Source organism: Rhinopithecus roxellana, unplaced genomic scaffold (assembly GCF_007565055.1).
Source record: "Rhinopithecus roxellana isolate Shanxi Qingling unplaced genomic scaffold, ASM756505v1 contig4871, whole genome shotgun sequence".
Taxonomy (NCBI): domain Eukaryota; kingdom Metazoa; phylum Chordata; class Mammalia; order Primates; family Cercopithecidae; genus Rhinopithecus; species Rhinopithecus roxellana.
Window position 1 is genome coordinate 1,865 of NW_022143620.1, and position 27,966 is coordinate 29,830.

A 27,966-nucleotide genomic window follows, 5' to 3' on the forward strand; every position below is an offset into this window, starting at 1 on the left:
GCACTGCAAGGGGTTATGGCGTGAGCTGATGGGTAAAAAATCAGCAAGTGACCAATGATGATGAGGATGACTGACCTATCCACCAGCCCCGGCCCGAAGTCGCCCTTTGCACAAGAGCAGGTGGGAACAGTCTCCAGGGGCACGTGGATCCTGGTGGCCCTGGGCCAGCCAGACACTTGTTTTCATTCCGAGAAGTGGATGTGGTAAACCTGTGTCTTCGGGGTGCTTGACTTTGTGGCCCAAAGAGCCAAGAGTGGGCACGTACCTTTCTCACGAGCTGGGCAAAATCCCCACATTCCCGGGGCGGCAGCCCGAGCAGTGGCCGCGTGCAGGAGTCCAGCGCGGAGCCGTGACTCACAATGAGGATGGCGCCCGCTGTGTGAAATAAGAACACCTCCGGGTCAAAGCAGCCCCAGAGAGCACCTTTTATTAGACCAGGGTCCCCAAATTGGTGGGGGCAGAGCTACCTCAGAGTGCCCCGAAGCCTGGCGAGACCCCTGGGCTAGAAGTAGTGTGGCTGGTAACCGCTTAGTGATGCCTGCATCCCACCCTCGCTCGTGGATTCCCCTGTACTCAGCAGCTGCCCACCAGCCTCAGGGAGGCCTAGGAAGTGAGCTGAGCCACCCCTGTGGTGGCCGGCTGCCTGGGTCCCGTCAGCCACAGACTGGGATGTAGCGGTGGCTGCCACCCAGGCCAGACCTGATTCACTTGAGAAAGGTCAGCCGGTGGTTTTATCACACGAGCCTGCTATGACTCCTGCTTTAGATAAGAACACCTGGGACCACAGGCCGAGTGGGCCTCGCTCAGGTGACGCGTGTGTCCCTGCCAGCTCGGGGAAAGGTGTGGGAAGCCAGCGCTTCTGCATGTGCTTCATCCAGGACAAAGCAACATGGGAGGATTAGGAGACCCGTGTGATGGTCAGGGAAGGGGGCTCCAGCTGGAAGTTGGTTGTTCTTTCTCTCTGTCTCTTTTGTTTCCCAGGAAGCTGACTCGAATCCCTTAGACACGGGTGGTTTGTGCTGACCCTGCTGGCCTGGGTCCCATCAGCACTCAGTACCAGGATTGGGGGGTCTCGGGGCCTGGGCGGCAGGGGAGTGCGTGTCTATGCACCTGGTTACTGCAGCAGTAGCAGTGGTGATGAACACTTGGTTGCTGGAGAATGGGGGGTGGGGGGCAGGGGAAGTGGGGGCATTCATCGGTTCAGAAAATTGGCCAATTTCCATCTCAGAGATAATTCCCCAAGCCCCAGGGGCTGTTCATACAGAGGATGGTGAGGCACTTACTGTCCTGCGGACAGGTGTTGACGATTTGCACCACGCTCGCCGTGCACCTGTCCACGTACTCCTGGTAGCTCTCGGCTGGCAAGAGGGCAGACAGGGGAAATGCGGGCCTGGAAGGAGGAGATGGAGAGGCTGCTGCCCTGGCCCTTTGGTAGGGATTAGGAGGGCACGGCTGCAGTTAGCTGGGGAAGGAGAATGTTCTTCCAGGATGGCTCTCCCTCCAGGCAGGCTCGTGGTCAACAGGGAGGCTCCAGTTTTGTGCTGGAAACTGGCAAAGCACTGACAGTCAATCTCCAGCACACATTCTTACTCAACACCAGGAGGGCTCTGTGATGGTAGAGTCAGACATGGGTGGAGAATGACAAAGGCTCTCTCCTTGATCAAACTCCAGTCCAGCTCTTCTGAACCTTCTTCTTGATGAGGTCTTGACCCTTGGACTTCTGTGTCTGTTCTTGCAGAGTGAATTTAGCAAGAACCTCTTACCCTCGAAATCTGATCAAGTTCTTTGTCCTCTACCACCCCCCCAGGTGATGTCTGATCACCTTGGCCTGCTTTTAGCAAGAGTCCCCGTTTAGGTTAGTTTCACAAGAATGACCCACCTTCTCAGGAATTTCCCATCCACCAACTCCCACCCTGCTCTGTGACTATAACTCCCCACTTTTCCTTGTATTCGGAGTTGAGCCTCACCTCTCTCCCCTGCTGCAAAACCCCACTGCAGCAGTCCCTCTTGAATAAAGTCTTTCTTACCACTTTAACAGTGTCATGACATTTTCCCTTAATAAGAACTGGAAAAGCCCCAGTGGCAGAGAACTTTAGAACAGCATACCTGTAACCAGTGTCGATGTTGAAATTTGCCTCTTTCAGCTCTTCCAGGCTCATGAGGGTTGGGGTGGTTTTTCCAGCTTCCCATTTTGTCCATTCAAAGATTCCAGGTTCCACTCGTATCTTGATTTTTTTCTCCAGTTTGAGTTCTGGACTCAACAGAATACAAGTGTTTATCATCCTCAACATCCACCCTGACTTTGCATAAATAAGTCTCCGTTTAGATCTTAGACCGTCACACACAAGTCTAAATCATACCTTTTAAACAGTGTGATTTTCTTCTTGGCAAATACCGTTCTGTGATTAGGAATAGCCATGCTATTTCTGAGGTCAAAACTGATGAGCAGTGGGAAGGTATCAGAGGAGAGATGGCCCCCTGTGTGCCAGGAAGGACCAGAGTCTCCCAAGAGCTGGTGAATGTCCCAGGCAGCAGGCTCATGCTGGGGCTCACCTGAGCACCCACGAAACCAGCCCACCGGCTGCATCCTTCAACATGGCGGATCCAGGGATCAGTGGACAAGATGTGACCCATCTTGAGGAATGTTGGCCTCATGAGGCCCTTTCCTGATAAACACTTACACAGATTGGGCAAGAGGTGAACAATGGAAGGAGCCATCTTCTGGAACATTCTGACTCCCTGCAACTCACACTTCCCAAGCATTTATATTTTAATTAAAGGAAGAGCCATAAAGTAAGGCCACCTCTTTTTGAGTGGAAAAAAGGACCTGAATGTTTTCACTGGGAACTCAAATGCTGGGCATAAAATTAATTCCTCAAATGTGATTTAGGTCCATGGAAGGAGCTCTTTCATCAAGCATGCTTAGAAAAGAGAGTTAAAGCAAGTTAATCAGGCCCCTGAGTCCTCCCTATCAACCAGATCCCCTAGTCCTCCCACATCAACCAGGCCCCCGAGTCCTTCCCCATCAACCAGGCCCCCAAGTCCTCCCTGACTCCTCCTGCGGTGTGTGCTGTGTGTGTGTGGTGTGTGTGGGTGCACGGTGTGTGGGTGTGGGGGGGGGGGGGTGGGGGTGGGTGGGGGGTGGGGGTGGGGTGGTGTGGGGGCATGGGGTGGGTGGTGGGGTGGTGTGTATGGTGTGTGGGGGTGGGTGGTGTGTGGAGGGGTGTGGTGTGGGGGGGGGTGGGGTGTGGCAGGTGGTGTGTGGGTGTGGCATGGTGGATGTGGGTGTGGGTGTGTGGTGTGGTGTGTGGTGTGTGGTGGGTGTGGTGGTGGTGCCTGTGTATGGCGTGTGGTGTGTGTGTGGCATGTGGTGTGTGTGGTGTGTGTGTGTGAGACGTGTGGCATGGGGTGGTGTGTGTGTATGGCGTGTGGTATGTGTGTGTGGGTGTGTGGTGTGGTGTGTGGCGTGTGGTGTGTGTGGTGTGTGTGTATGGCATGTGGTATGTGTGGCGTGTGGTGTGTGTGGTGTGTGTGGTGTATGTGTATGGTATGTGGTATGTGTGGTGTGTGTGTGTGTCATGTGGTGTGTATGTGGTGTGTGTGGTGTGTGGTATGTGTATGTGCATGCAAGCATTGTGAGGAGGGACAAGGACTGTGGAAGCCTTGCTTGCCCTCCTGGTGGAGCTGCCTCTGGCCTCTGGCTACACTGCCGTCAGGCCTTTGGGGATTCCTGAGTCCTTTCGTGGTTTGGTCAAATAAGCTGATATTGTTCTTTGATCTTAATTGGGCTCATTGAGAGCCCAGAGGGGTGGCGATGCAATGAACATGGGAACCTCCAAGGCAAAGTGAAATAAATCTGCATTTCTGTCTCGTGACCTGAGATGCTGTGCAGGGGGCTGGGGTCCTGCGCCACAATTGGGAGGGAAATGAAAGGATGAAGTTGCAAGACTGAGGTGGGCAGAAAGTGTCTCGACATTTTTAAGTGCATGGAAGGTGGATCATGGATGCTCCATGCTGATAAAATGGATTTCTGTGCCTCATGAAACTAGGACTGGATTATGGGATGGAAGGTTCAGGAGAGCACAGGACAGGAATGATGAGCCTGAGAGGCTCTGTGGGTAGAGTCAGGTCTGCTCCTGGCCAGGGCTTCCTGGGCACCTGGATTTGAAGGTGCTCTGAGGGAGCCTCTCTGACGGGGTAGAGGGGATCTGAGGACATGGGAACCGGCAATGCACACGTGTGCGATGGATCCACTACTGTCCCAACAGCTCCTACCGGTCATGGCCCCAGCTCTGATGTGGCCCCATGTGCAAGTCCCAGCAAGACCACCATCTGCGGGATGGCTCCTCCATGGCCCCTCCATTCCTGCCCCTGTCCTGCAGGACACGGCTTCCTCCCTGCCTTGAGCACCCATTCCTTCCACCTGGAACTTGTCATTCCAGCCACGGCAGCCCTGCCATGGTGCAGTGCCAAACTCTGCTGTCTCCAAACAGCCCCCTTCGTGGATCTTGACCCTCACTCAGATCACCTCCTTTCTCCTGCACTCACCTCCCCCGTGCTCGGCCTCCTAGCTGACCTAGCTGGAAGTCCATGGGCACGGTCACCCCTCACTATGCCCTCAAGTCTTCCCATTCCCTCTGGCTCCCCTGTACTCACAGCTCAACCCCACCCTTGGCTGCATCCCACTCTCCACCCACTCCCGGTCTAAGCTGGAAGAGACCCCCTAGTCCGGCTAATGCATCTCCATTGTTTAAATGGAGCATGAGTTTATCATGCTCACAAACTGTGGATGGGCTCTGAGTGCTGCCCAGCGGTCACCCTGCATCTCCCAGCCCATGACCTGGGCCCCTTCTCCCTGACAGTCATTCATACCTTTAGCGCACTCCAAACTTCCCACAGTTCCTGCCCCCACTTTCTGCTGGTGGCCTGACTTCCTAGGTCTCTGAGAAAGTCGAGGCAAGCCCTGTCCCCGACATTTGCCCTCCTGCTGCATCCGCGTCTGTGTGCTCTGCCCTCTCCCTTGTCACCATGGAGGTCACATGCCCTCTCCCATGTCACCCGTGCTCCTGGCCACAGCCAGTCCCTGCCTGGGGACGGAGATCTCATCCCTCTTCCCAGACAAAGAGGAGCAGGACAGGGTTCAGGCTGAAGGCAGAGCTCAGGCCTCTGGGACAGGCTGCTCTCCTCTGGGCAGAAACTTTCTTCTTCCCGTCGATGGGAGCTGCAGAAGCGTCTGCCCAGGACTTCCTGACACATATCAGCCCTTGAGGATGCTGGACAGCTCCACTGGCCCAGTGCATTGGCCTGGGAAAGGTCATGCATTTCAGACTTAGAAGGAACCATAGCAGCTGTTCCCAGCTCTCAAGGTTTTCGAATCCTCCTTTCCAGGTATATTTTTAAAATGTCTAGCTGACGGAGGCCAAAGAGAAACTGTGTGAGGACAGGCCCTGGCATTCAGCTATCCCAGCCCCTACTGGTCTGACGGTCCTAGTATTCCAGACACGCTCATGGACTCAGCGTGCCTGCCAGCATCCTTGGAGGGCTGGCTCATACCTGCCTGATAACTTTGGTGTGGGCATTCATTGCCAGTCATCCAATTCCACCTCCACTCCCTTCCCACTCCCCTTGGAGAACAGCCACAAGATCAAGGCAGTAGGAGAAGCTCACCGAGGTTCTCACTGACCTTCCAGGATGAGTTTGGCTGTCTGCACACAGCGGAGGGCTGGGGAGGCGAACACAGAGCTGATTCTGATACCACTGTCCAGTAGTGCGTCCCCTGGAAAATAGTGAAAAAGGCAGAAAATGCCCCTTTATAATCCTAGCCTCCTATGGTAGAAGAGCCATGTGCTCCCTGTGGTAGGCAGGGTCCTCAAAGGGCTCCTGGTTTCCACCCCCTAGTGTGACACACCCTGCATAGCCCCCAAGTATGGGCGGAACCTGTGACCAGGATGATCTGTTGTTCCTGGACGGTTATATCCTATGGCAGAAGGGAGGGGATCCAAGGTGGGTGGGGCTGATCAAGTTGGTGAGCCCATTAAACGCAGTGATTATCTCCAGCCAGTCATGGAAAAAAGAGAACTGCAAAGTGAGGAAGGATTCAGCAAAACATTCTCCATTGCTGGCTGCAAAGATGGAGGGGACCGCATGGCAAGGAATGTGGGCAGCCCCTAGAGCTGGGAGCAGCCCCCAGCTAATAGCCAGCAAGGAACAGACTTCAGTCCTCCCACTGCAAGGATCTGAATTTGGCCAACAGTAGAATGAGTCTGGAAGGAGACTTGAGCTCCCAGTTGAAATTCAGTCCAACAGAGACCTTGACTTCAGGCTTTAAGGACCCCCAGTGGAGAAGCAGCCCTGTGGCCTAGGCTTTGGATTGCACCACCGTGAGTTCAGAAAGGGGCCGGGCTTCACATTTGTGGTCATTTGAGAAACTCAAGACCCACTGCGGCTCGTGGAAGGACAAGCCTGTACACCGCCTTTCCCCCTGTGATATTGGAAGCCCTGCTCTCAGGGAAATATGGGAGTCCCTACGGCACAAAATTGCACAGCCCCAAAGCTGGTGAGCGACGTTCCAGTGGAGGCTCTTCTGGGTTCAACTGTGTCCCCTCCCCTGCAAAACATGTGAGAGTCCTCACCCTTGGTGCCTTAGAATGTGACTCATTTAGACACAGGATTTTTATAGAGTGGTAAGTTAAAATAAGGGTGTGCACCTCAATCAATTAAATTAGGGTGGGTTCTAATCCAGTATGACAGTATCCTTCTAAAAGGGGAAATCTGTGCACAAAGACATGCGGAGAAGAGGAGAGGAAGACAAAATATGTCACCTACGAGCCAGGGACAGAGGCCTGGGACCACCGTCTCCTCCCGACTCATCGTCCTGGGACCTCACAGTGGGAGCCTGGAATCAGCTGTCAGGGAGTGCAGTATTCTCACCACTGCACTCGGCAAGTCCTATAACTATAATTCTATGACTCTGTAACTCTATTACTCGGGCTTCCCACCCTGCCCAGAGCAGGTGGCTAAACATTTCTGAGCACACCACTGGGTGGGGGCCTGAGAGAGTGTGCCATGGGGGTCTCTGCAATTAACCATTGGTGTAACTTGCTTCTCTGGATCCCATTTTCTGAATTTAGGAAATGAAGACTTGATGAACTCAGTGGTCTCTTCTGTTTAAAAAACCTCAGTCACGTAGAAGCAGAACCGCCGGACATGAAACAGAAGCCCAAAGTGACAGATTTTGAAATAAAACCAATGAGAGGATGTGGTTTTCCATTGTAAAGTAAGCTCCTTGGTGCATATAGTGGTTGTTGATTTTTCCTCCCCTCTCTCATTTTCTCTATGCCTGTCTGTCATTCCTCCCAACTTCCTGAATCATCCATTCCTAGATCAAACCTCTGCATTGCCACTTTCTTGCTGTGTGACTTTGGGCAAGTTGCTTAACCTCTCTGTGCCCCAGCCTCCTCAACAGACTGGAGACAAAGCTAACACTGTATCAAAGGGTGTGTAGCTAGGACTCAGGCTGGATACCTGTTAACCGTAATCACTGTTGCTGTTATTGTTACTTTTCCTACCATACAGCCCTCAAACATACCTGCAATTCTGGACTGGAAAATGCCACACGATGATAATGGGGGATCGTTTTCAAAGTCTTTGATCCCACGACTTCGTCTGGGCAGACTGCAAGGGAAGTTCAGGTCTGGCCTGTAGTATTTCCCTGAAGTATAAATAAGCATCAGATGTTCAGTTTCATCAAGTTAGTACAGATTTGTTCCACAAAACCCCCAAGACCAAGACCCACTCTAACAGCAAGGTTATTATAGAAACTATTGTCAACTGTGTTGTTTCTGAATACGCTCTGCAACGTGGCTTCCATTTGAGAAGAAAGTGCTACTCGGCTGTGCACACAACATTTTCTCAAACGCAGAAAACTTAAGTTTCAGCCCCAGGAACTATGCAAACCTCTTTGTCCTCCCCAAATGCCCCACGAAGATTCACTCCTACATTTCATGATAAAGAACCTGATAAAGTATCTCCATGACTGGTTTAGCATAACTCGGTAAGTATCTGAAGTTGCCATCAATGATCCATCTCCCTAGCTTTAACGTATCCTTCTTGCTCAGGGGACAGAGTGCTTGAACTGGAGATGCCTGTGTTGTGCATTCTTTAGTCAACTGCTTGAAGCCAGGCCGGAAGCCAGGTGGGCTCACTGGACTCTCTCCCACCAGAGGCTGCCTGGTGTCAGGGTTCACATGGAGTTTGACCTTGAGTTCTAAGATCTAGACAGTTCTGGGTGGCAAATCCTGGCATCACCATCTCCTCACTGTGCAACTAGAAGCAAATAATTTCATCTCTCTTATTAGTAAAAAACAGGGAAGAGTAGCAATTGTGAGGAGTCAGTGAGGGTAACACCCATACCCCAACGTCTGGTGCAAGAGGGAGTGGCCAACAAGTCGGGGGGCTGGTGTCATGTCAGGGTGACTGATTATCCTCACACAGGGCACCACGACACACTGCACCCTCCAGTGCACTCTGCTTTGCCTTCACATTCTCCAAAGGGACCCCAAGCCTCCTGGCTACTAGTAGGTTCCAGCAGCCACACTGACCTTCCTGAGACCTGCTCTGCCATACATAGCAGGCCCTGCCCTTTGCACCCTGGAATATGCCAGGCCCTTTTCATCCTGGCCCGCTGCCTTGCACAAACCCAGAGTGGGGGAGCAGTGGGAGGCAGCAGGGGTCAGTGGGGGGCAATGGCTATTTTTCATGCCTATGTTTTAGGTTCCATGTAGGAGTTTTCTGAAGACTCCCTCCCTGGGATTTCCACGGGCAGAGACTCTTGTTTAAATTAGAGGTGTTTATTCAACGCCAGCATTAGCTGTTGGGAAAGGTAGTTTTAAAATCAGAGAGAAGTCCATCGATTTTATTGTATTCTCAAAGGCATCTGCGATCCCCACCAAAATGTCAAGACACTCCATTTAGGTATTTTGCTGTCATTGACACTTTAGTTGTGATCATTCTGGAGGCAGAGGGCAGAGCTCAGGAGATGACAAGGATGTGGGCCAAGGTCAGGTCCCGATGGGAGCAGAGTCTGTGTGGAATAGGGGGTGAGGTGAGGGGCCCCCTGAGGTTGGTTACCTTGGAGGAGGATGTGGCTATACCTCATTGTGATTTATTAAACCTTGAAATATATAAAATGCAGACAAACTAGATGTCATTCTTCACTTTATCAAGGGCCGCTCTACCTTGGGAAAAGATCCACCAGGAGTTTCCTTTCATTTGGGAATTTCCAGTGCCTTTAAAATATTTTCCCTTATAAGTGACTTGATCTTTTGTCCAGATGACCAAATATTTTTTCTTTTTCTATGAAGTCCAATAAGTATTTTTGGTGTTGATTGTTTTGTATTGATTCTCCCCACCATGGACATGGTGTGTCAGTTCAATCTATAGTTTCAGTAATTCAATAGCTAAAAATTGTTTTATTCCAAGAAAGTTTCTTATATGTTTGTTAATGCATCCTGATAGCTGCCTATTGTCTTATCGTTGCTTCTTTAAGCTCTTGTATCTTTACTTGACCTTGTTTTATAGAGGCGACCATATTATTAGCTCTGTGAGTTCTTGGAAATATGTTTGATCATGATGCTATCTGCTCAGAATCTTTTCTAGTGTGTGGTTGTCATCTGCCAATGGTTTTCCCTACTCATTTCCCACTTTCTTGGGTCTGCTGGGCTTCTGGAGAGGGATCCCGAAAGGGTTCAGCTAACCTAGCAACTGTGAATTGATTTTGTCACTATGTTCAATGCCTTAATTTATGTAATGGGTCATGGCTTAGAAATTGTGACACTATAGGCTTCCTATTAGGAGATGAGCACTGATGTGGACATTGATCATAAGTACAGAGGTTGGCTTGTGGGTATGTGTATTTATAAGCACTGTTCTTACTTCCTGGCATTCAAAGGAGCAAAGTTGGGGTGCCCTGGAGGCATGTTCAAGAATACATCCATCTGTTAAGCAGCATAGCCAAGAATTACAACAGTCAAGATTAGGTTGGAGAGGTTCAGAGATGAGACTGAGAGGTACAGCGTGTGCCAGAAGTGGCAGGGTCAGAGATCACAGGTCAGGGTGCATTCACTAACGAAATGCTACATATGTGCTGCAGGGATGAAAAGACCTGTCCAAGCATTCACACTAGTGGACCTGCTTCCTATTGAGAACCATTCCTCCATCATCCACAGAGAAGTTGACGGAAGATTCTTACAGACAACACACACACTCAGATGCATACATGGAACTCCCCTGGAGGAAGATGTAGCAGATGTAGCAGGAAGATGCATATTTCCACATATACAGTCTACCCATGGTCATTCTACAGACTGGTGCCTCAGCGGATCTGGTGCCATGTAAGGTCATTGAGAAGGAGATCTCATTGGTCAGATCTATAGTGTTTCTGTCCGTAGACCCGCCTAAGCGTGACCTACCGTCAGGAGTGGAGCATTGCTGCAGCCACGACTTCCCGAAGATCTGATCCACTCTCTCCCCATGGCGAACCACCAGCACGCTCTTCCTTTCAACGGTGGCCTGGGCAGGAAGCAAGGCACACACAGTTTAACATTCAACTCACTGGACTTGCACCTACAGCAGCTCTCCCAGTCATCCAGCAACTGGGAGGGAATCTCTTCCTTCGTTAGTCAATAGCTCAGCCCATTTTGCCCAAATTATTAGAATGAAAGAGGATGTGAAATTGGCAATCTCTTCAATTTCTTCTGATGTTCTATTTTCTGGGCAGTCTAACATCAAGGAAATGAAAAGAGACAGGATTGGCCCCCACCATGACACACATCTGTTTCTCTACTTTTCTGTCTTTTCTAAGTCCTTATCATTCCCACAGAGATGTCTTAGGACATTATCCCTATCTATATTATAATGCATACTGTTATAATATAGATTATCTATCTGTATATCCAGTCTCCTCTCTGCTGGCACACTTCTTCTGAGAAGCCCTGCAGGACTTGCCCTGGTGTTGACATGTTGAGGGGCAGTCCTTTTATGGCTTCCAGGTATGAGTTCTGCTTCTGAGCACTGAGTGGAGAAGCCCTCATCCATCCCCTTGCTGTTTTCCCATAGCTGGTCATTCTCTGTTTGGCTGAATGCTAGAGGAAAACAGTATTTTATAGTTAATTTATTTCTTCTTGGCATGAGACTGGCTTTGGTGGTGGCCAGCAGCTTCGAGCCGGGGACAGCAGCTCTCTGGCACCTTCTTCCCTGGCCTCAGGCAGCCCCAGGATGGCCTTAGAGCCTCACAGTCACACAGCTTATGCCCGCCCTGTTTCTGGGAAGCCTGTGCTTTGGGGAAATAGCCCAAGGGTCATGCTTGGGGCAGTGAGGCCGGCTATCCTTTGGGAGGGGCCTCCTCTGTGTGGGATGGTGTTGGGGGGGCTCTGCCTTCAGGGGGCTGGGCCATCCTTCTCCCCATGCTGTGCAGGGCTGATCAAGTGGAGGTGCTAGCCTTGAGAGGAACCCACTGTAAATGAGATGGAGAGAGTGAATGAGAGCTGAGGATGGTCCCCTGGGACCAGAGAGCAGACTTGTAGGGGCCAAGCAGCTAGAGGCCACCAGGACAGCTGCGTGGAGCGTAAGCCTTATACCAGGACCCTGGAGGGAGACACCAGTCTTGGCTGCTTCCCTGGAGGGCACTATTGTGCCAGCTGACATTGGCCCCACACCTACATTCCCAGCCCCAGAGCCAGGCCCAGGCTATCCAGGGGGGTCCATTTCAGAGCAAGAGGTGGGGACCCCTGCAGCAACACAGGCCCAGTGGTGCTGCCCTCTGGCACCCAGGCCTTGTGCCTCAGCCTCCCTGTGACACGGCACCACAGGAGGGAGCGTGTCACATGCTGGAACATGAAGCTGCAGTGCACAGCACCCCTGCTTTAGGGAGCTGCAGGTCCTCCTGGGCCAAGAGATGAACATGGAAAGATGAGTCATCGACAGAGACGGTGGGGGCAGAGCGCACAGGGCCTGCCACGCGAGGTGGGCTGCAAGGCCTTCTGGGGACCAAGTCCTACCTGGAGCCGAGGCAACCAGGGAGGGACAGGGTAGGGAGGACCCCTGGGCAGGAGGCAGCTCAGACAGGCACTATCCCTGCCCTGCTCCCTCTTGGCCACACAGCTCTCTCTAGGCTAAAATGACAGGGCGGCTCTTGTGTGTGTTTTCCTACTGAGCAGGGTAAGGAAGAGAGGTGAGGAGAGGTGAGCCTTGTCCGTGTAAACCTCATACATGAGCCCCAGCATCGCCCTGATTCCCCCCAAATCCTAGAGAGGAAAACGCAAATGCCTTTAACATCCAAACACCCTCAGGGAGGAAGGGACTCATTTTCCACCTGGCCAGTGCAGCTGATCATCCTGTCTGGACTTGCTTCTGTGAACAGTGATCTAGTCTCAAGGGTCTGCACTAACTGGCCACTGGCTCTGGCAAGAGTGGTCCCCAGTGGTGTCCCTGCACCTTGGGAAGTGATTGAAAACTACTGGGAATGAAAGGACACCGGAAGCAAGGTGGGGGCCAATTTCACCTGCCTTGCAAGCGTTCTTGGGGTCAGCACCACGGGCAGCTCCTGCCAGATCTTGTGGATGCCTCGTGAAGTCCACACTGGCCTGGACGATGCAGAATTTCCAGCTGCTGAAATTTATCGGGACCAGACGGTTCTTGATGGCCCTGACTACATTTGGTAGGTGCATAAACTGTGGGACTGGTGAGCCGGTGAGAATGTTTGCAGTTGCCATGCAAACACTTTCTTAGGGTCACGGGGCTGAGTCTTCACAACGGATAGATAGTAAGGCCAAGTGAATAGTGTTGTTTTCCCTTATTGGAGAACTTCAGATGTTTGTTTGGGGATAGAAACACTCATCTCCTGGGGAAGAGCTTCAGGGGAAGGTTTGTCTTGCTGTCTTGCAATTGTGAAGTGTGGCTATGCAGAGGTTGCCTCCACTGACACCAAGAGGCAGCACCCACTCCCCCCATCCCAGATGAATATTAAAACATCCTAGTCCATTATCCCGTAGAGAGTTGATCTGCACGTAGGTTGCAAAGCACGCATGTGCTTGGAACCTCATTCTGCCCAGTAACAAAGTCCCCGAAGTTTTGGATTTGGGGTATTTTCTTCCTGGAAGAGCTCAGAGCATTTTTAAATGCTCTTCTGTGGCGCTTTGTCACAGGAATATGATGATAAAGCAAAAGAAAGGCCTGTGGGGAGTGGAATGGACTGACCCCTGGGACCTGTGGAATGAGGCAGGGCTGCATACATTCTCTAGATGGAAGGTACTGCATTGGTGTCCTGGGGCTGCCGTAACAGGCTGGGTGGTGCAAAGCAACAGACATTTATTCTCTCATAGCTCTGGAGGCTGGAAGTCCAAAGTCAGGGTGTTGGCAGGGCTGTGCTCTCTCTGAGGTTCTGGGGGAGAATTTATTCTTTGCCTCTTCCAGCTCCTGGTGGCCCCAGGCATTCCTTGGCTTGTGGCCGCATTGCTCCAGTCTCTGCCTCTGTGGCTGCATGGCCTTCTCTGCTGCTGTATCAGATTCCCTCTGCTTTTCTCTCATCAGCACACTCGTGATGGGGTTCAGGGCCCTCCTGGATAACCCAGGATCATTTCCCCATTTCAAGACCCTCCACTCAATCCCATCTGCAGAAGGTCTCTTTCCTAATAAGGTCACACGCACAGGTTCCCGGGCTTAGGGCGTCATCTCTGGGGCCATGATTCTGCCTCCTGCAGGTGCATTCTACCAGACCTGCAGCCAGTTGTCTTTTCTTATTATAGAGAAGGGATGAAATCCCTATAGAGAAGGCCACGTGAGGGGGGCCATTTCACAGGCAGACACATGTTCTGTTTTCACCCATTGAAAGCACAGTTTAGACACAGACTGAGCTACAAGCGGAGACATCCATTCCAGGCTCTTCCCCTCCTTCAATCCGGAAAGCAGGCCACAGCCCCGGGCAGTCTCGGCTCTCCCAAGTCTGGGCCTTTCTCACATGGTGAACACTGATTGCCATTTCACACACACCCAGCTTCAGAGACACATTCTTCATTTCTCAAGAAAAGGCCTCCTCACCTAGCCACCAAGGCAGCAAAGACCTGCCAAGGCCACTTAGCTTTGGCCTGATTTGCACCAGCTGCCAGGAGGCGCCAATGGCGACAGGGACGCTGCGTGTGGGTTGACTGTTCAGCTTCCACAGAAGGAATTTTCTCTCCCACAGTCCTGGAGGCTGGAAGTCAGAGATGACGGCGTTGCCAGGGCTGGTTCCTCTTGAGGACTCTCTCTGGGGCTTGCAGGTGGCGTCCCCTCCCTGTGTCCTCACAGGCTCATTCCTCTGTGTGTGTCTGTTTCCTCATTCCTTCTTCTTATAAGAGCAGCGGTCAGACTGGATCAGATTGCATCATCTGTGTTGCCTCATTTAACCTTAAATACCTCTTTAAAGGCCTTGTCTACAAATACAATCACATTGAGTGGACTGGGGGTAAGCACTTCGAGATAGGAATTTCGGAGGTACACAATTCAATCCTTAACAGAGGGTGAGCGTTGACCTTAAAGAGAGCCAGTGACAAGTCCCGGCAGGGCCTTCCTGTGGTTGTTCTGGAGATTTATGGACCAGGCACCAGGCTGGGCCCTGGGGACTAGGGAATAAACCAGGCTCCTGCGACTCCACCCTCTGGGCACAACAGTCTCTCTGTACCAGGGGCTTGGCCGTGGTGGGCACTGGATGGCCCATCTCATGTAATCCTGCCAACAATCTGATGGGAGGGTCTAACCACCCATCTGATGTGAGGGTCTCCCACACAGAAGGAGTCTGTGTGCTCTCTGACAAGCTTCCTAGCCTTCATGAGCCCCAGTTTTTAGATCTGTAAAATGGGTAGGGGGCAGGAACAGCGCCTCCTGTGTCGACTGGGCATAGCAGGGATGAGAGATCCTAAAGTAATGTGTGCAGCACACGGCAGGTCACAGGCGGGCGAATTTGGGAGCAACAAGGACAGAGAGGCACTGGGTAGCAGGGATGAGAGATCCTAAAGTAACATGTGTGGCACATGGCAGGGCACAGGTGGGCGAATTTGGGAACAAGGACAGAGAGGCACTGGGTAGCAGGGATGAGAGATCCTAGAGTAACGTGTGCAGCACATGGCAGAGCACAGGTGGGCGAATTTGGGAACAACAAGGACAGAGAGGCATTTCCACCACTGTGGCAACCGGACAAAAGCCAGCAGCAGGTGCAGCCCCTGGAAAGTGAAGCTTCAGATCTTCAGGGATCACGGATGCGATGTCACTTGTTTGCCTTCAGGGAGGGGCTGCCTGCTCCTTGGTGTCCCTGCCTGGCGCCTGTACTCCTGCATGTGCCCCGTGAGGGTGGCCGGCTCGGGGTGCCCTGCTGTGTCCTGGACCCTGGCCTGAGTCTGCTGAACCCCCAGGTTATGCAGAGTTTTGCCTCAAAAGATGAGGGGCCAAAGCATCGGGGCAGGTGACATCTTGGGGGCCGCTTGGCTCATGAATGAGGGAATGGGGTGAGAACTTGGGATTCTGGGCAGCGCTGTGTCCCTGCCTCTTCTGTGCCCCGTGTCCTGGTGCCATGACTGAAGCTGCCTTGAGAGCTCGAAGGTGGGGCACTCTGCTATGGAGGGGTGGCTCCCTGTCTGCCCAGAGCAGACAGACCAAGGCAGGAGCCCCTGGCACCTCAGCACCGGTGGGAGGCTCCCTTGCTGACATACACCTGGGTCTGTGCTCTAGGGCAGCAGGGAGGATGTGTCTGTGGAACAGAAGCTACACCCAGGAAGCTGCATCCACCATGAAGTTAATACAAGTGTGGTTTTGCTTAGTTTACTTAAAAGAAAAAAGGGAATGTTTTATTACCTGCAAGGCCTGTAAGCTGCTAAGACTCCTTGCCGTTTGTGGAAGAAATTCCCCATTGCATCTGCTGCTGGCTTCACTGTCCTTTCTGGAGTTCAGGTCCGTGGCTAGACTGAAGGTGTACATCCTGCGGGGGAAGGAAAGCACAGTTTGAACAGAGGTGAGACCGTGTTGTTGCCATGAAGACCCAGCATCTGGTCATGTATGTACTTGAGAATGCCCGGGACAACCTCAGCAGAAAGGTTCCCATGAGCACAGAATGAAGTAGCGTGTGCGAAGTGCTCAGGCTCCAGGAAGTGTGGATGATGTAGTGGTTTTATTACAACGATCACCATCTATGATGGATAATTTTACGTGTCAATGTGGCTAGGCCACAGTACCCAGGTATTGGGTCAAATGTTATTTTGGATGTCACTGTGAAGGTTTTTAGAATGAGATTAACATTTGAGTCACTATGCTGAGTAAAGCAGACCACCCTCTAGATGATGGAGCTGTTGGACTCCATGGTGCTGGCTCTATCTTGTTAAACTGCTAAAAGTCCTTATTAAAAACATTTAAAGCTTTTAAAATCAGAAAATGGTCCTTGAATGACTCGACACATCACTGTGGGTGGGTCTCATCCAACCAGGTGAAGGCCGTAAGAGAAAACAAACTGGGGGAACATGAGGAAGGGGAACTCCTGCCTCCAGACCACCTTTGGACTAGAGCTGTAACCTCAGTGCTTCCCAGGGTCTCCCATCTGCCAGCCTGCCCTGCAAACTGTGGACTTGCCAGGCCCACAGTCTTGAACCTTCAACTAGATCTCTCTCTCTCAGTCACTCTCTGTCTCTCTGTCTTTGTCTCTGTCTCTGGGGAACCCTGACTAGTACACCATCCCCTTTGATCCACTTTCTAACACAGTCAGAGGTGTACAGATGGATGTAGCTGGGATTCAGGAATGAACGAGCAGTGAACAGCCACATTGAAGAGCTCTGCTCACATCTGGAGGGAAGAAGATGCATTTAGTGGAAGGAGTTGCAGGCAATGAGGAAATTGCTGTGTTCCAACGAATCGAGAAACGTGGCATGGGGTGGACAGGTACTCGGGTGCTTGGGGACCACTGAGGGGAAAGATGCCAGCAAGTAGCAGCAGTGAGAACTCCAGGCTCTGGAATAGGAAGGGGGTGATGGTGGGGTCCCCAAAATGAATGTGTCTGGAAGAAACAGGCAGGGCAGTCAGAGGAAGATGGTGAGAATGAGAAACAGACCCAATGGCCACGGAAATCCTCCTTGGAACAGCAAATGATCGATTTCCCCCAGGGGGAATTCATTCCACAAAAGGAAAGATCTTTGAAAACTCTATTTAAAAATTATACACGACCACAGTCCAGTGGCTACGCAGGCATTTCTCAGCAGGAGCTCTGCGGGATTTCTCTGGGTTGAATTAGGCATAAAACGTCCTTTGCCGGCCCAACATTTTCTACTAACATTGTGCTCTTGCTTTCAGCGAATGCTAGCATTTTAAATTCCCAATTCCATTGGGAAAATTCAGGATACTTTGTTTCTTATGGTTGTTCGAATGTGGAAAATACAACACATTTAAAAGATGAAACAATATCTGCAATCCTTCAGCTCAGTTAACCATAAAATCTAACCCCATTTCCCTCATCTGCCCACATTTGGGAATGCTGCCCTTATGACTTTTGAATTTGAACCGCTTTTTCAGGAAGACAAATTGTAGTCTAGTAGAAGGTGAGGGGAAATGGTGCCTCATTGGTTTAAAATTCTGTTTTATTTTTTTAAAGACAGGGTCTCACTGTTGCTGAGGCTGGAGTGCAGCGACATGATCCTGGGTCACTGCAGACTCGACCTCCCAGGCTCAAGTGATCCTCCCACCTCTGCCTCCCAAGTAACTGCTACAGGCATGCACCACCACGCCCCACTAATTTACTTTTAGTTTTTATTTTGTAGAGACAGGGTCTCGCTATGTTGCCTAGGCTGGTCTCCAACTCCTGGGCTTAAGGGATCCTTCTTTCTAGCTTGGCCTTTCAAAGTACTGGGACTACAGGCATGAGCCACTGTGCCTGGCCAGGCCTCCTTTTTTTGTGCAGTCTTTTATTACTAATGAACAGGAACTCCTTCCCCCATTTATTTCTCTCCTGTTCATGTTCTTTGGCCATTTCTTCTCTCAAAGCCTCAGTGTTTTCCTCAGCAAGTTTGAATGTAGTCTTTGTAGAGGAAGAGTCCAGGAGACAGTGTCTTGGTCCGTAAGTGAAAAAGGCAGGCATAAGTCACCTGGGTGCCAAAAATGTCCAAGGGCTAGCAGCATCCAGGGACCCCAGGTCACTGTTGGAGGGACGGGGGCTGGGGCAGGTAATCGGCTCAAGTGGATGACCCACTGGGGACCGTCAACTTTATAAATATCTTCTGAAAAGCACTGTTGTCAGCTTGCTCTTTACAGCGTAGGGTTTAACCTGCAGAGGTCTTTAAGTTTAAGCATTTAACAATCGCTATTAAAGACAGGCCTGCTAAGTCTCACTTTAAGATCCCTTCCACTGCTTCTGAGCCTTCAAAACTCTCCCCAGTCCAGAAATCAGAAATGCATTCATTTAAACAGTTATTTTTATTTTTTATTTTTTGAGATTGAGTCTCGCTCTGTCCCCCAGGCTGGAGTGCAGTGGCATGATCTTGGCTCACTGCAAGCTCTGCCTCCCCGGTTCACGTCATTCTCCTGCCTCAGCCTCCCGAGTAGCTGGGATTACCAGCACCCGCCACCACGCCCGGCTAATTTTTTGTATTTTTAGTAGAGATGGGGTTTCACCGTGTTAGCCAGGATGGTCTCGATCTCCTGACCTCGTCATCCGCCCGTCTCGGCCTCTCAAAGTGCTGGGATTACAGGCGTGAGCCACTGCGCCCGGTCTAAGCAGTTCTATTTTTAACATGTTTTTCTGTTTCTATTTACTCCTTGTCTCTGCCAGGAATTGATTTCAGTGTACAATGTGAGGGGATATGAAATACTGTCTATTTAATTAATTTTTTTTTTTTTTGAGACGGTGTCTCACTCTGTCACCCAGGCTGGAGTGCAGTGGCTTGATCTCAGTTCACTGCAACCTCCGCCTCCCAGGTTTAAGTAATTCTTAAGCCTCAGCCTCCAAGTAGCTGGAACTACAGGTGCACACCACCGCGTCTGGCTAATTTTTTATATTTTTAGTAGAGATGGAGTCTCGCCATGTTGGCCAGGCTGGCCTCAAACTCCTCACCTCAGGTGATCCACCCACCTCAGCCTCCCAAAGTGCTGGGATTACGGGCATGAGCCACCACGTACGGCCAGTACTGTCTATTTCTTACCTATTTCTGTCCCTATCTCTGATGCACCCTTTGTCAGATGCGACCTCTCCAGGACACTAGACTTGCTCCTCTGATCTCTATCTTGTCCCTCTGATCTGTTTTTTAACCTCCTTTAAGCCAGGACCATATTGTAGATTCATAAACTATTTTTAACATCTGGTTGGGTAAATAACTCATTTTTATTTTTCAAAGTTTTCTCTCAGCTCTTCTCTCCTGTTTATTCTTCCAGATAAACTTTTCATGCATTTGGTGACGTTCCAACCAACGGTCCCTTTGAGACTGAGCCTGGAATTTCATTAAACCTGGAAATGACTATGGGAGGAATTGACACACGGCCGCAGTTGACTGTTCTCAGCCATGCACAGGGCGTGTTTCTATTGATCCAGCCCATTTGCAAATGTTTGCATTTCTCCCATAGAGGTCTTAAGTCCCCACATTCTCATAAAACCAGCAGTAGCTCCCGCGCCTCCACCAAGACCCGTCCAGAGCCAGGAAGGGCATCTTTTCTTTTGCATCTCAGCACCTGCCCTGCACTCCTCTGAACGTGCACCCTGGACCACCCATCCCCTGCATGGCATCTTGATTTAGTTCATGTGTTTCTTGAATCATCTGCACGTTGCACCTGATCTTCTCACACTATTGCCTGCCCTGTCTCCATCTATAAACTGTGGCAGGTCCAGGCCAATTTACTTTGCATCTTCTCAAGCTGTCAGATGCCAATAGTTAGGAAATGTACACTTGAGTTGATCCTAAGTAGACCAAGAATATAGATAGTCTCATTGGAACAATGGAGCGTTTCCTCTTCAAATTAACATGCTCAGAGCAGCAGGCCCAATTCATAGCCCCACATTAGCACAGGAAATGTTGGTTGGTTTCCCCTTCCTGAGGACAAGGCGAGGGCACCCACACCCTCCCTGCGGCTCGCTCTGCAGACGGTAGGGCTTTGCTATCAACTGATGACATCTGTGAGGTTTACAGAGAGAAATAGAGTGTATTTTGCTGGTCTTTCAAATGAAATATGATCAAGATTATGCTGTGAACATGGGTGACGGGAGGAGAAAGAAAAGAGCTTAGCATTTTCACATTTCCATTTTTCTCTTTAACTTAAGAGTCTCTTGATCTCTTGATGATCACTTACACCATGAAACAGACGTGTTTGAATTCTCCCTGTTTTTTTTTTTTTTTCTTTTTTCTTTTTTTTTTTTTTTGAGACAGAGTCTTACTCTGTTGCTGAGGCTGGAGTGTAGTGGCACTGTGTCGGCTCATGGCAACCTCCGTCTCCTGGGTTCAAGCAGTTCTCCTGCCTCAGCCTCCCGAGTAGCTGGGATTACAGGCGTCCACCACCAAGCCCGGCTAGTTTTTTAAAAAAATATTTTTAGTAGAGACGGGGTTTCACCATGTTGGCCAGGCTGGTCTTGAACTCCTGACCTCAGGTGATTCACCCGCCTCTGTCCGGTTCTTAAAAGGACACAGTTGCCGTCTGGGGGCTGCATCACTAGGTTCCTGTGTTCATTTCCTGGGGCGGCCATAACAAAGTCCCACAGTGGCTTCAACGACAGCCACAGATGCTCTGATAGTCCTGGAGGCTGTGAGTCTGAGGTCAAGCTATCATTGAGGCTGGTTCCTCTTGAGGCCTCTCTCCTTGGCTTGTGGACAGGCATCTTCTCCTCGTGTCTTCACAGGCTGTCTCTCTGTGTGTGTCTGTGTCCTCATTTCTTCTTATAAGGACACTGGTCATATTGGATCAGGGCCCATTCTAATGCCCTCGTTTGAACTTAATCACCTCTTTAAAGACCCTGTCTCCAAATAAGGTAACATTCTGAAGTATTGGGGGTCAGGACCTCCACATATGGATGTTGGCAGGATGCAATTTAGCCCTTAATTGTACCTTTCTTATGTCCGAGATACTTGCTGTAAACTTGCTGTGAGGTTTTTGAAGTAATCCTGCTGTGTCTGTCTTCAGTTTCGGGAATGTCCTCATCTTGATTGGGGGATGGCACTTATTCTCCTGAGCCCTCGCACTCAAGCCTCCCTGTTCTCTGTCCTACAGGGGCGCGCCCTCTGCTTTTCTGTACAGAGGATTGGAAGCTGCGGTGGTTTGGGAATACGGTCCTCCATCACCAGTCTCTCCAGGCCACCTCTGATCTTCAAAGCAACGGACAAACATCATAGTGTGAGTTTGCAGTAGGTAAGTCCAAAGAATCCCAGCACCATCCGGCAAGGAGGTTGGGGTCATTATGGTGGTGATGGGTGACTGATGTGTTAATTGACAGGTACTACACATTGGAGCTGCAGACTCGTACCTGGAAAGGTGCCCTCTTTGGTGAGGAGGGGGATTCCTGCTGGTGCACCTGCAGGTCTGTTTCCAGGCACTGTAACGCCAGCGGTTCTGCTGCTTGGATCGCGCAAGTGTGAGTCCTGATCAGGAAGTATTTATTAAACATCTGCACAGCTCTCTGTCCATCCATGGGTCAGTTGGCCTCTGGATGTTACCGTTTGACCACATTTTCCACTAATGAATACAGGAGTGATGTGTGGAGACATTCAAGGATAATTTTCTGATTTTGAAAGCTTTAGATGTTTAATAAGGACTTTTAGCAGTTTGAAAAGATTTAGCCAATAGCTCCCATCATCTGCCTCACTGGCCCATAAGCACAGGCCACAGCTTGTCAGGGTGTCTTGCTGCTCCTCCAGCCACGATGAGGGTGCTTCCAAAGCAGGACCAATCGGACACCCCACAGCACCTAGCCCAGTGCTTATTTCTCTTTCTTTTCACTGCAGTTTTCATTAATACATTCCAGCATAAAAGCCAGAATGGTTATGTTGATAGGCAGGTGTCTAATATATTCACTGTGAGATGAAAAGTATCATAGCAGCTGACTCATCTTCTGCAGAGTCTTTGTGGTTCCTCTGTGATGGTGAAACTCTCCCATCCTGGGCAGACAGCGAAGGACATGCTGAATGATGCAGGGCCACAGGGGAGCCCCAACCTTCCTGAAATTTAGATGGTTAGTTAGGGTACAGCCAGCATCTCCTCTCTATTCCTTAAACTGTGGATTGGATCGGGTGATGAACTGAGCTTGCAAGAAAGTAAGAACTCCCTTGATTGTACATCACTTGGCCTCCTGGGCCTGAGTCTTCTCAGCTCTCCAGCAGGGGAGTTGCCTTAGGTTATCTCTACAATCCCTTGTGGCACCCACATCCTGTGATTTTGATGTGGCCCCTGGACCCATGGACATGTCTATGTCACAAAGTGTATTTCTCCTGAACTGCTGGTCTGCACACGTCTGGGATGGCCATGGTTGTTGGTTGAACGTGTGGCTGTTTTCTTATTGGATGTGGGAAAGCTCGGAGCTGGGAGCTCACAGCACACGTCGCGGTGTGGACAAACCTCAGCCCTGACTTTGTCTAGCTTTTCCACCTTTATTCTCCCTTTGACCCAGCTTTCTTATATTCTCTTCTTGAAATTTAAAATGGATTAATTTATGTTTTGAGTACGTAATGCATTTATATGCTTTATACATTTAAACATCATGAAATGGTCGTGTTTGAAAAGACTCCCTCCCATTTCTGTTCCATTCTCCTGGCTCCCACTCCCAACACCCACAGGTAACCATGATTAGAAGTTTCTAGACATTCTCCCTTCCAGGGAACCTTTAGGAATACGTATGTGTAGAAATACATATTGTGCACGTGTATTTACAGACGGTTATGTGTGTCTCCCCTTCCCCCACAAGTATATCATGCCATACACATCATTCTGCAACTTATTTTTTTCATTTATCAATAAATCTTGCATATTTTTCAAATAAATAATATAAAATTCTCCCTTTTAATTATTTTAAAGCAGCAAATATTTTATTGTATGGATGTGTCATAATTTAATTTATGGACTTAATTTTAAATTTTAATGATCTCTTCTATAGGCAGTTGAGGTCAGATTTGAAAGCCCAAGCGTGGGATTAGGTATAAGGCTGGAATCCTGTTTCCTCTGCTCACTTGCTGTGTGAACATAGGCAAGTGAGTTGATCTCTTTGTGTCTCAGTTTCATCAACTATAAAATGGAGCAGTAACAGTGCCTACTCTGGGGGTACCGGAGAAGTAAATCAGTTACGAAGGGAAATGCGTGGCACAGAGTCAGGCACAGGAGGTGATGTTAGTGTGCAAAGCTCTCTTAAGCTGCCTTAAAATAGATTTAAGTGGATTAGAAGTCAACACATCAATAAATAAAGACATGTAACTACGGCTGCATTTTTCATCCCATATTTGCATTTTGTGGTCCTAAGTTCTTATTCATTAGGGTAAGAAGTTAAATGGCCTCAAGAGAAGATGATATGGAATGTCATGTATGAACAGCTGTGGGGCTTTGGCTGGAATCTGCTCTCCTTCAGTGTCAAGTGGCTACTATGTTTAGTGGGGGGGGTGCCCAGGGACATAGATGCTGTCCCTGGCTCGTTATACAAATCTCAGTGTATGAATAATTAGCAAAAAGAAATATAATACCTAAAGAAATCAGCCATAGTCACCAAATCTCCTTCTGTAAATATTTCAGACAATACTTTCATTATTTTTACTACTATTTCTTGTACATTCTGATCATTTCACCAAGAGCTTCTATCAGGTGCTATGAAACCATCTTTTCTTTTTTGGGGGGTTTGGATAAAAATGACCAATAAATAATCATCTATTTCAGCTCTTCAAATATATTCTTTCTTAATTTACTCAAAATGTTAGTCTTATTAGATATCCGTATAACCTCTGACAATTTTTAAGTAGTTTTTAATGACTATTCAAATAAAATGTCACAATTTTCATAGTTTTGCCTTATGTATGAACCTCAATAGGAAGGGTACAGAAAAGAATTCCCTAGATGGATAGATTCTGGAAATAGATGTCCACAGCAAATGTCCAGCACAGATCTGAAAATCTGTAGATTGAGTAGACACTGATACATCTGTGTTCAACTTAATGATTTATTTATTTGTCTGGGTGGTGGGGGGAACCCTAGAGAAACTGTGGAACATTTTAGGAGAGAATTAAACCAATGAGTGAAATATAAAATGGTTTTTAAGACCTCCTGCTTGGAGACAGAGGGATGGCCATGATGGTGCTTTTCCAGGCTCTCTTCCCCAGCCACACAGCTCTGAAGGTGCCAGGAAGCCCTGAACCACAACATAGGGTTTTTCTGTGTATTTCTGCCCTGCTCCTCCCACTCTTATCATTCAGTTGTTCCAACCATCAGTCTTGACACCTGCAAGAGCTCTACCCCAACATGCACGCCCATGAGGCTGAGCAGTTTTTCTCTCTTTTCACCCTGTGTTCTCTGACCTCTGCCTGCTCTCTCCGTTCTCCTAACTGGAACCTGGGAGAAGAGAGTGAAAAAGCTCACAAGAGCCACCTTAGCACTTTGCAATGGCTTTATGGTGTGTGTGGCAACTTGGCCAGACTGAACGACAGTCCCTAGACTTCCTTTTTAGCACATGTCTGATCAGGGTGGGCCACCAGAGGCATTTTCATGAGAGCTGGAGGATGGAAGGGAGGGAGTAGTCATCCTAAGCATCACACACAGCCTTCCCAGCTATCCCATCAAATGCTAGTCTAGGTGCTGCTGCAAGGAGATTTTACAAATGTGACTAGAACCCCTAATCATTTGAACTTAAATTAATCAAAAGCAAGGTTATTCTGAGCAGGCCTGACTTATGCAGTTGGAGGGCATTTTTTAATAACTTAGGCTTTCCCCACACTCAGAGACTTCGCTAGCAGCTGTATCTGCAACTGCTCTCCCATCCCCCAGGTGGTCCTTCCAACTGCCCACATGTGGACAACAAGCTTCAACTTGCCCATGGGTTTTCAGCCTGAGTAGGATTCCCCCTTCCTGCCTGTCTGTCCTTGCTTAGCTAGCCGTAGTAATTCCACAAGACAATTCATTGTAGTAAATCCATATAGATGTGTGTGTATATATATGCCTTTCCATATATATATGTGTGTGTGATACATGTGTATATAATATAAAATATTCTGTATGTACAGTCAGCCCTTTGTATCTGGAGGTTCTGCATTTGTGGATTCAACCAACTGCAGGCCAAAAATATTCAAAAAACTAATCAATAAAAAATAGCAATACAACAATTTAAAAATACAAATAAAAACAATACTGTATAACATCTATTTGCATAGCATTTACACTGTATTATGTATCATAAGTAATCTAGAGATGATTTAAAGGATCCAGGGTGATGTGTATAAGTTGCATGTAAATACTACAGCGTTTTCTATCAGGGACTTGAGAACATGAGGATTTGGGTATCTGTGGGGGTCCTGGAGCCAATCCCTTGCTACCTGCAAGGGACAACTGTACATATATTTGTATGTATTATATATTGTATGAAAGTGATTGGTTCTGCATCTCTGGTTAAACTTTTACTAAATTTGGTGTCAGGAATGGGGTGCTGTTCTAACAAACAGAGGATGCTCTTCAACTTCAGATGGGGTTATGTTCCAACAAACCCATCATAAATTGAAAATGCGTTTAATGCACCTAACCTACTGAACATCACAGCGTGGCCTGGCTTACCTTGAACACGCTCAGCACACTTACAGTAGCCTACGACAGGGCAGAATCATCTAACACAAAGCCTATTGTACAATCAAGTGTTGAGTATCTCATGTAATTCGTTAAATGTTGGACTGAAAGTGTAGCATGGAATGACCGTATGGGCACCTGAAGTAGAGTTTCTATGGAACCCATATCACTTTCACACCATTATGAAATCCAAGTTGAACCACTGTAAGTTGGAGACTTTCTGAACTTAAAATGTGGAAACAACTTTGGGACTTGGCAGTGAGTAGAGGCGGAGAGACTTGTGAGGAGCACGGCAGAGAAAGCCCAGATAACCATTAACAGATTGCTAGTGCAAATAGGGACGCTAAAGGTGAATCCTCAGGGGAGAACTCAGAAAGGAATATGAAACATGTTCCAGGAAATCGAACAAGGAGGATCCTTACCATGGGCGCCAGAGAGTCTAACAAAATTGTCCATGGAAAGCAGGACTTGTAAGCGATGATGTTGGTCACCTAGCTAAGGCTATTTCCATGCAAAGTGTTAAGCGTATCACCTGGTTTCTTCATGTTATTTATAGTGAAGCGGGAGAGGAAAGAGATAAATTGAGGGAAGAACACTGAACAAAGAAGAACCGTTCTGAAAATCCTTAGCCTCACCAGATGATGCTAAAGCGCTACAATTAAGGGATTCTCCAACTGATGAAGAAGCGACTCACCAGGAGCCCTACAGCTTCAAGGAAATCACTTCCACCAACTGTGTATGCTCAGGTGAGGGCGTGAAACCTCAGCTGGGAGCCCAGCCCTGGCAGGCACCTTGATTACAGCCTTGAGACCCCGAGCTGAGGACCCAGTGAAGCTGGACTCTGACTCTCAACCCGTAAATACAATAAGATAATAATTGCACTTTGTTTTAGTGGTAATTTATTACACAGTCGTAGAAAACTAATAACACGCCCTAGGACTTTACAGTTCATACACGGAGCAGAAGAATACATAAACCCAAGCTCAGGACCTCTGAGTATAATTTATTATATTTGTGATAAGGAAGTAGTGTTTTGCAATAATTTGGGGATTACCATCTCAAACTACTCTAATGCAGAGTAATTAATTTTTTTGAATGTTATCATCAGAAAACCACGGATGAACCAAGATGCTTACTATATACCTGCAGGAATTATTTTGCCAGCATAGAGAATGCAATTTTACCAGTAATGGAATGGCCTAGAAGCACACTGTTTGCAGGTGGGCACTCTCACACAGTAACTCAGACAGAGATGATGGCGCTGCAGCCAGAGGCAGCACTCACCTGTGCTTAACCCACGTGTCAGACTCGCTGGCTCGATCTGTGTAGTTTTCAGGCAGGAAGCCCCGGCAGCCTGTCCGCTGTGAGATCCCAATCACCCAGCCCTCGCTGGCTTCGTCCTGCTGCGTGGGGTCCACAAAGATGTAGTCACCAGGACTTAGCGTCAACTCATCCACGTTCTGGGGTTTGTACTGGAATAGGGCTCTCAGGGTCTAGAAAAGAAGCAAGGGGTTTCACATCTCTAGCAAAGATTTACATTGGAAAACGGCAGCAGTAGGGGCCTATCACCAGCTACCTCCTGCTTTCTTCCCCTCCAATGTGTTCTGTGTCTTCAAGACGCTGTCCAAAGCTTTGTCTGGCAATACATAGCATAGAATATAATGAAATGCAGCATAGAATTCTTTGGATAGATTTAGAAATACGTTTTGGGGCCAGGCGCGGTGGCTCACGCCTGTAATCCCAACACGTTGGAAGGCCGAGGTGGGTGGATCACAAGGTCAGGAGTTTGAGACCAGCCTGGCCAATATGGTGAAACCCTGTCTCTACTAAAAATACAAAAATTAGCCAGGCATGGTGGCAGGCACCTGTAGTCCCAGCTACTTGGGAAGCTGAGGCAGGAAAACAACTTGAACCCAGGAGGCAGAGGTGGCAGTGAGCACCACTGCACTTCACCCTGGGCGACAGGGTTAGACTTCCTCTCAAAAAAAAAAAAAAAAAAAAATATATATATATATATATATACATATTTTTTGGGGGGGGATCTATCCATCTAGGTACTTTTTTGTCTACAAAAGATCTGAAGGCATAAGCAGACTTTCACATCCGCCTTCCTCAGTGTGAGGTTATTGACACCTTCTCGTACAATATAGAACATGGTGGATTCATCCACATGCGCTC

General features: G+C 48.9%; 1 protein-coding gene across 4 annotated transcripts; it reads right to left on the reverse strand.

The window, feature by feature from the left end:
- On the reverse strand, positions 1-27,406 carry LOC115896091 (ubiquitin-associated and SH3 domain-containing protein A-like). Of its 4 annotated transcripts, none has more exons than XM_030926538.1 (8): positions 27,073-27,406; positions 15,883-16,006; positions 10,470-10,569; positions 7,589-7,711; positions 5,684-5,776; positions 2,107-2,251; positions 1,284-1,548; positions 1-394 (listed from the first exon to the last, which is right to left on the reverse strand). In XM_030926538.1, the coding sequence occupies exons 2-8, from the start codon at positions 16,003-16,005 to the stop codon at positions 41-43; spliced, it is 1,203 nt and encodes a 400-aa protein (XP_030782398.1). In that variant the 5' UTR covers position 16,006; positions 27,073-27,406; the 3' UTR covers positions 1-40. The 4 variants fall into 4 exon arrangements, with proteins under 4 accessions (XP_030782398.1, XP_030782399.1, XP_030782400.1 ...); XM_030926539.1 differs by having other exon boundaries at positions 1-375; positions 1,284-1,390; positions 27,073-27,381; XM_030926540.1 differs by having other exon boundaries at positions 2-394; positions 1,284-1,390; positions 27,073-27,379.
- Between the last annotated feature and the right edge of the window lie 560 nt (positions 27,407-27,966).